This window comes from Paramisgurnus dabryanus, chromosome 24 (genome assembly GCF_030506205.2).
Source record: "Paramisgurnus dabryanus chromosome 24, PD_genome_1.1, whole genome shotgun sequence".
Classification (NCBI taxonomy): domain Eukaryota; kingdom Metazoa; phylum Chordata; class Actinopteri; order Cypriniformes; family Cobitidae; genus Paramisgurnus; species Paramisgurnus dabryanus.
Genome location: NC_133360.1, coordinates 25,757,976 through 25,766,551, shown reverse-complemented (window position 1 = coordinate 25,766,551; position 8,576 = coordinate 25,757,976). Strand labels below are relative to the sequence as shown.

The following is an 8,576-nucleotide window of genomic DNA, read 5'->3' as shown; positions in this document are numbered from 1 at the left end:
TTTACCATGGTTTTACTACAATTAAAACAAAAAACATGGTTACTGTAGTAAAACCGTGGTAAACACAAAATAACCTTCAGCTAAAGTATCAAAAGACACGTTATTGTCTCCTCTATTTTGTGTAAAATAATATTTTTAACATTTATACCTAACAAACCCGATCTTGACCACATGTGAACACAAAGTTGACTATAGAAGTCACACAAACTGGTTATTTGATTTTAATTATAAGTTATGAACAGTGTGACAACTTAACCCACTCTCCCCTACTTTTGAAAGGAACGCCAATTCCTCAATTGTGTTTAGGAGCAACCATTAAATAGAAAATATTTATAAATGTAAGGCTAATTTTAATTGATAGTGTTTTATACTTTTATTGTGAAATTTATTTTTGATTATTTACCCGAAAGCTTAGATTTGCATGCAAATATTCTGCACGAACCCTTAATAAAAAAAGTTACAACCACAAACTCTCATGTTTCTGTAAAAACATTTATTAACAGATTCACAATTCATAAAAAAAGAAACTGTTAAAAAATTAATAATAATTTAATTTGCCCAGCTAGGAGCTGTTCATAAGCAGTACATCATCGAGCTAAGGCAGTTATTGCAGTGTAACCATTGTGCAGTGATTTTCTAAGGCAAACAAAATCATAAAGCAAACACTTTCGTTCATGACCGTTTTCACATTAAAAAACAAAACGTAAGAGTTTTATTCCCTGTGGTAGTCCGTTGTTTTATTCTGTCCTTTGTTTTTTCAAGTACTCGAAGACTGCGGTGAGTCGGGCGGCCCGTTTAAGGCAGTGCAGTTATTGGACTCAATTTAAACTGGTGAACTGGTGGTTGGATGGGCATTGGCGACAGGAAAGAGGTAGGGAAGGTGAAAACCGAAGACTCGAAGCTCTCGCTTTTGATTGTGAAGTCACCATTAAAGAAGGTGGGGGTCTCCTGAGCCCCGGAGGTTTCGTTGGGAGTGGCGGACGGAGGCGTGGAGGAAACCACCTCGGACTCGAACTGCAGTAGTTGACCCATAAAGCTAACATTGGGGGAGACGATCGCCCGCTGCTGTCGGATGATGTCGAAGGCCTGCTCCAACCGCAACCGTTGGCTTTTCATGATGTACGCCATGCAGATGGTGGGAGAGCGAGAGATACCAGCCTCGCAGTGTACCAGCACTTTACCACCTTCTTCTTTCACACATTCTGTGAGGAGACAAAATAAATATATATTTAATGCTTTATTGAAATAAATAAGCACATGAGTCACTAAAAATACCAAAAAAAGGATAAATTATGTTGTTATGAGAGGAAATATAATCATCTGGTTCTTTCATAGTTCACCTGACATATAGTATCACTCTGCGATTCATTTCCTTCTGACTCTTTTATCATAATGAAATTTATTTTCATCCCTGACTCATAAAGCCATGACCATTGCACACATACACACGTGTCCAAATGGAGGCCATATACCATATATAACCACAACCTGCATTTTTTGCTTCTTTTCCAAAACCAAGGCACCGACAATTACATAAAGCTTTGTTCGTTTATCAAAGTAGATTTCAGGCTCGTATCCAAAATTGTATCTTTCAGCAACGCACACACTGGAAATTGTTCAGCATGTGAGTTTGTGTGAGATGCCCAGTCTCTTTAAAACAAAACCCGCTGGTGTGAATCACGCCTGAAGCCCATCTGGAGCGTTGCTGTGGGCGTCATAATGACTATCGCACCCACTAATGCACCTAAATATTACCCACACTCATTACCCAAAAAGCTTTAGATGGATTATTCTTTCTTTCATTTCTATTTCTTCCCCGTGAGAGACCAAATTACTTGATAGCATCTCTTACGTAACACTGTCTATATATAGCGAATTGTAAAAGAAAATGTTACCCTTGAGTCACTCTTCCTGAATGACAGGTTGATATCTAAGGAATTGAAACATGAATAGAGGTCAAACAGCGTGTTTTATGAGGGTGAATCTCACTAAAACGAGGTTAAGGTTTATAAGGAAGAATGAGGTCTGTAGGTCTATTCAGATTTATGTGTTGTGTCATTTTCTTGGCTATGCATTTTGTTTTTCTTATGTATGTACTATCTATTAATATGGATTAACTAACAAGCTGCTGTAATTTCTAATATTCTCAAAGGTGATTACTTTGGGTTAAAAAAATAGTTTCCCCAAAAATGAAACTTCTGTCAACATTTACACGCCCGGTTGTTTCAAAGTGAACACGAAGGAGGATATTCAATCTTCAGGAAGCAGGAGCACAATTGATTTCCATAGTAGGAAAAAACACTGGAAGCCAATGGTGCTGCAAAACTGTTTGGCTACAAACATTGCTTAAAATATCTTCCTTTGTGTTAAGCAGAACCTAGACATTTATACAGATTTGAAACAAACTTGATGGTGAGTAAATAATGACCGAATTTTTATTTTTGGGTGAACTATACCTTTAATTGCCACACTGGAAAAAATCTTTGCTGCCTTAAAGGGGACATTTCACAAGATTTTTTAAGATGTCAAATTTAGTGTCCCCAAAGTACGTATGTAAAGTTTTAGCTTAAAATCGCTAAAAATAGTTAAAATCGCCACTATGTAGGTGTGAGCAAAAATGTGTCCTTTTAAATGCAAATGAGCTGCACTAAATGGGATAGTGCAGATTATGCTACCCAGTCTCACAAGGTTTCGTGATATAGTTTACGTATTTTTTAAATTATTTTTTTGTGATATAACACGAATTTTCGCGTTTTTTCGTGATCGTATAACGAATTCCTGTTTTCGTGTGATTATCACGTATTGGTTACTCAACTGCTTTTTCCTATTTTTAAACCATTGTCGTTTCGGTTTATGGTTAGATTTGGTGCTTCCATTAGAATGTCACTTTATACATTGGTTTATACAATTTTTTCTGATTTGTTTTTTATATGTCGCCTGGCGTTAGGGTTAGAGTTGGGCTTGGGTAGGGATGTCATTTTATGTAAATCTAACCCTACTCCGAAGCAAAAATGGTAAGACAATAGGACAAAACAGCTGAGTAACCAATACGTGATGATCACACGAAAACAGGAATTCGTTATACGATCAAGAAAAAACGTGGAAATTCGTGATAATATCACAAAAAAAGAATCAAAAAATTACGTGACTATAACGAAATTTCCTGACACTCAGCTGGATTATGGGGCGGTATTATCCCCTTCTGACATCACAAGGGGAGCCAAATTTCAATGAGCTATTTTTTTCACATGCTTGCAGAGAATGGTTTACCAAAACTAAGTTACTAGGTTGATCTTTTTCACATTTTCTAGGTTGATAGAAGCACTGGGGACCCAATTATAGCACTTAAACATGGAAAAGTCTGATTTTTATGATATGTCCCCTTTCATTTTTTTTTTTTTTGAATCAACTCAGATTCACAAGTCATGTCCACTTGCTATTATTTATCTTGATATGGGATAAGTTGTTACAACTTATAAAATTAAGTTGAACTATATTTCATAAGATATAACAAGTCATCTCTAGTCAAGATAATTAATAGTACGTTGAAATGACTTGTAAATCAGAGTTGATTTAACAAAAACAATTTAAGGCAGCAAAGATTTTTTTACAGTGCATAAAAATAAACTGTAGTTAATAAAAAGGCTTACATTTCAACATATATTATCTTTTTATTACATCTTTTTATGACGAGATTCATCCATAAATAGCTTTACACACTGTCATATCACTGTGTTAACATAATCAACCAATCAAAAAAGCGTACAATTCATATATCACCTCCATTTATGACACACACACAAACCTATTACACCTAACTGTCGACTCATCCGTGACACACTGGCCACACCTATGATAAACAGACCTGTGACTCACAGTACGGGCATCTGTTTTATTTTCAATGGATGGACACTAAGAGCATTTCCTAAAGACGAATGGGATTTGTAGGTGTAAATAAAGTCAAGTGTTATCCAGTCGGATTAGAAAAAGACTTTGGCTTGGAAATCTGCGTTATTAAGGCAGGGGAAGACGTATTTTTAAACGCTCTAAAGTAAGATCCACTATCTATAGGTCTGTGTACAGTTCTGAGAATGGATGATTATTTTGAAATATATAAAAAATTCCCTTCATAATTCAAAACCAACAGTACTCACCGATAAAGTCTATGGCCTCCTGGAAGTGCGAGCTGATGTCTGCCCTATGGCTATCCTCCACAGGGATCCATTTGTAGTGGTACTGTCCTTTTGTTGGACGGGAGTCCCTGCGTGAGACATTCAGCAGCGCTGTTATGCCGAGGTCACTGAGATAGTCCTGTCTGCAGGCGTGATAGGCACTGCCCAGGTACAAAAAAGGCAAGATCTCCACTGGCCGTCCCTGCATAAACAAAATGATACACAGATATCAATAAACTTACAATAAAACAGCCGGTGCGCAGGTGCTTTCTGCCTTATCATGAAAAATGCATACCAGACCAAAGGTTAGAGATAAAAAGGCCCTCAGATGACCATTGGGTGTCTTTGAATACCCTGGACTTTTGGAGGGGGTTTCTGACGGTTAGCTAGATGGATGTCATATCTTTACTGTATCTGTTTACATTTTTTCTTTGAAAGAATAAAACAGCGTTGGGTCAAAAAGGGACAAACCAAACCCGTTGGGTTGTAATTTAATCTATGCTAGGATGTCTTAATCCATTGTTGGGTCAAATAGGTTGTTTGTCGGCTAGGTTTGTCCCTTTTTGACCCGACGCAGGGTTGAAAAGTAACCCAGAGTGTAACATAAAAGTATTTTCAACACATTTTGAGGGGGAGTTATCGCAGAAAGCCCCACAGCTACAAAGAAGTGGTTTCGGTGGAAGTGGTTTCAAATGAGGAACCAATGAATGCTTTCTTCTCTTCGTACCTGATCATAGTCTGGTTTGTGGTGGGAACCCAGTTTGTCACAGTGGCCGTTCACACTTCTTTCAGTTTCATCTTCACTCAGGTTCACAGCAGACTTGGTTTCAGTGCAAAGCTCTGGGTACTGGGAATGGAAGTTCTCATAGCCTCCTGTAATGGGAAATTCTGTGTTATTATGAATCGTCGGGAAAAGTCAAGGATTGTTGAGTCGTTCAGTATATCAGGAACTTGTCATGTTTGAGTTCAAGCTTATCAGGTTAAGAGCGAAACGCGATTCCCACCAAAAGGGTGTTGAGAGCTTAGGGGAATTACTCAAAAATTTCCAATTGAAAATGTGTTTATCTGATATTATGAATAGCATCATAAAGCCCTTTACTTTTAAATACACCACTGTCATATAGAAAAGCAATAAAGTAGCCTACAGCTATAAATATTATATGTTCCCATACTGCTCTCTGACTCATCGTGCTTTGACGTACATAAATTTATCTTTTTAAAACCTGTCAGAAATGTGAAACTAAATACGAAAACTATATATTTTACAAACTGAAAGTAAAATCAAATGGCAAATGATAATTATATTCAACGGAGATATCCTATTCCTTTCCTCAATAAAGATAATTTTATATATATATATATATATATATATATATATATATATATATATATATATATATATATATATAGTATAAAACATTATTGTTATAACATTTTAATAGTTTATGAGAGTAGGCTATATAATATTTATAACTACGTAGCCAGTGTAAATAAACAAGTGTTGTTTTCCACGTATATTTTTACTTTATTTATGGTAAGCAAGTAGTTTTAACTGTATAGCATAATTATTATAATTGTATCTTAAAAAAGCATTTGATATTAATTTAGTTTGTTTTAGAACTTAAATGTACTTTAAAAAAATAATGAGAACATGAATAATATTTTTTTGTAATACAAAATTACAGACTCAGGTCGATTTAAAATACAACACTACAAACAAATACAATAGTAACTAATAAAAAATTTAAATATTAAAAACCAATTCTTCCGCATTTATTCCGCTAGTTACATTAAAAAGTAAGCGAATAATAATCGACTGACACTCACCTTTTAAAAAACAGATGCTCGCGGTACTCGCCAGATGCGATAAAGTATTTATCACTATATGAGCAATGCTGTCTTTTTTCAGTTTTTGTAAATGAGGTGTGCGATCATCCAAAGCGACGACCGCCGAGATGCTACCCTCCCGAAGCCGAAACAGAGCTTTCTCGTCCGGAATGACAAACTGGAGCGGTACCGGACCGCCGCGGGACCTTCGGACCACCACGGAGTTAAGGTTGACATTGACGGATCCTCTGATACTAGAGCTGGAAAACGAAAAGTACGATCTACAGTCCACGATTAAACACCGTCCACACTCCTTCCGTAAAATCTTCCTCAGACGCCTGCAGTCTATGCTGGAGACCTTCATGTTGAATACTAAAGTGAAATTAGTGGACCTGCTTTAGTATGTGCGTGTTTCAGGGGTGTAGGATGCCTACTAAGCCCTGAGTGTTGCGCCTGAGTCTACATTTCCTCCAAGGGGATTCCGTCGGATCCGTTTTATATGAATGGAACCTCCGGCGCGTTACGTCACGAACCATATTTGGACAAGGCGACGCGAGAGCGCGCCCACGTTCTTGTGACTGAACCCGCCCCTGAAAGCGTTGTAGTCGCAAATACTGAACGTTTAAATCATCGATTCATCATGGATCTCGAGAAATCAGATGATTTTCTTGTTACTATCATCATTTTTTATTCTAAACACTTAAACACGTAAATATTAAAGCATTTGAAATATTATTAGTATTAGTCAGGGTTTCCAATAATAACAGACGTTTAACTACGGTATTTGTAGTAAAAACCATAGTAACCTCTAATTTATCATTTTTAGAAATTACCATTGTACACGAAGTGTAGTTTAACCATTATTTTTGCAGTAAAACTATGCCTATGTATTAACTATAGTGAAGTGATAATCTAGTAAATACTGTATACATGTTTACTATAATAAAACCACAGTTGATTTTCCTGAGGATGAGCTTGAATATTCTAAAAAATGGAATGAAAACAAAATGTAAGTCATACTCAGCAAGTCAAGCATTAACTTTACTTTACTTATCCACCTGTCCTACATCCGCTGATAATCCCATGAGCACTAATGCGATTAAAGTCACCGTCTAAGGAAATATACAGGTCTTTGTTGTTGTTCCTTGTTTACTTCACTTGCTTAAATGTAATGAAAAGATATCCCCATTAGATTATGTGAGTAATACATGTGAAGGTTGAACATTTCCCAGAATGCATCCCACAGAGATGAAGAGAGTGAGTGTGGACAGGAAGAGCAGGATTACTGTGGCAGGCCTTCTCCCATATGGCCCTGTGTAATCTCTTAGCTGATGACATCACAGTGTCGGGGTAACACACATGGCCTGCTCTTACCTACATGTAAATCGAGCATCATAACATCTTGGCAGAGGCTTTCAATCAAAAAATATATATATACACTAACCTAAAGGATTATTAGGAACACCATATTAATACTGTGTTTGACACGCTTTCGCCTTCAGAACTGCCTTAATTCTACGTGGCGTTGATTCAACAAGGTGCTGAAAGCATTCTTTAGAAATGTTGTTCCATATTGATAGGATAGCATCTTGCAGTTGATGGAGATTTGTGGGATGCACATCCAGGGCACAAAGCTCCCGTTCCACCACATCCCGAAGATGCTCTATTGGGTTGAGATCTGGTGAATGTGGGGGCCATTTTAGTACAGTGAACTCATTGTCATGTTCAAGAAACCAATTTGAAATGATTCTAGCTTTGTGACATGGTGCATTATCCTGCTGGAAGTAGCCATCAGAGGACATAAAGGGATGGACATGGTCAGAAACAATGCTCAGGTAGACATGATGGATCCATGTTCTCATTATGTTTACGTCAAATTCTGACTCTACCATCTGAATGTCTCAACAGAAATCGAGACTCATCAGACCAGGCAACATTTTTCCAGTCTTCAACTGTCCAATTTTGGTGAGCTTGTGCAAATTGTAGCCTCTTTTTCCTATTTGTAGTGGAGATGAGTGGTGCCCGGTGGGGTTTTCTGCTGTTGTAGCCCATCCGCCTCAAGGTTGTGCGTGTTGTGGCTTCACAAATGCTTTGCTGCATACCTCGGTTGTAACGAGTGGTTATTTCAGCCAAAGTTGCTCAGCTTGAATCAGTCGGCCCATTTCTTCCCTGACCTCTAGCATCAACAAGACATTTTTGCACACAGGACTGCAGCATACTGGACGGTTTTCCCTTTTCACACCATTATTTGTAAACCCTAGAAATGGTTGTGCATGAAAATCCCAGTAACTGAGCAGATTGTGAAATATTCAGACCAACCCGTCTGGCACCAAAAACCATGCCTTTCTTTCCCATTCTGACATTCAGTTTGGAGTTCAGGAGATTGTCTTGACCAGGATCACACCCCTAAATGCATTGAAGCAACTGCCATGTGATTGGTTGATTAGATAATTGCATTAATGAGAAATTGAACATGTGTTCCTAATAATCCTATAGCTGAGTGAGATATATTATTTATTTTATATTTAGATTTTTGTGTTTATATATACATAATAATTACACACAATACACATGAAA

The 8,576-nt window shown here is 37.2% G+C and overlaps 1 protein-coding gene across 1 annotated transcript; it reads right to left on the bottom strand.

Moving 5' to 3' along the window:
* Positions 1-473: 473 nt before the first annotated feature.
* Positions 474-6,477, bottom strand: dusp5 (dual specificity phosphatase 5). Its single transcript, XM_065259656.1, has 4 exons — positions 6,000-6,477; positions 4,900-5,045; positions 4,155-4,374; positions 474-1,202 (listed from the first exon to the last, which is right to left on the bottom strand). Exons 1-4 carry the CDS (start codon positions 6,361-6,363, stop codon positions 796-798), a joined length of 1,137 nt encoding a protein of 378 aa, XP_065115728.1. The 5' UTR covers positions 6,364-6,477; the 3' UTR covers positions 474-795.
* Between the last annotated feature and the right edge of the window lie 2,099 nt (positions 6,478-8,576).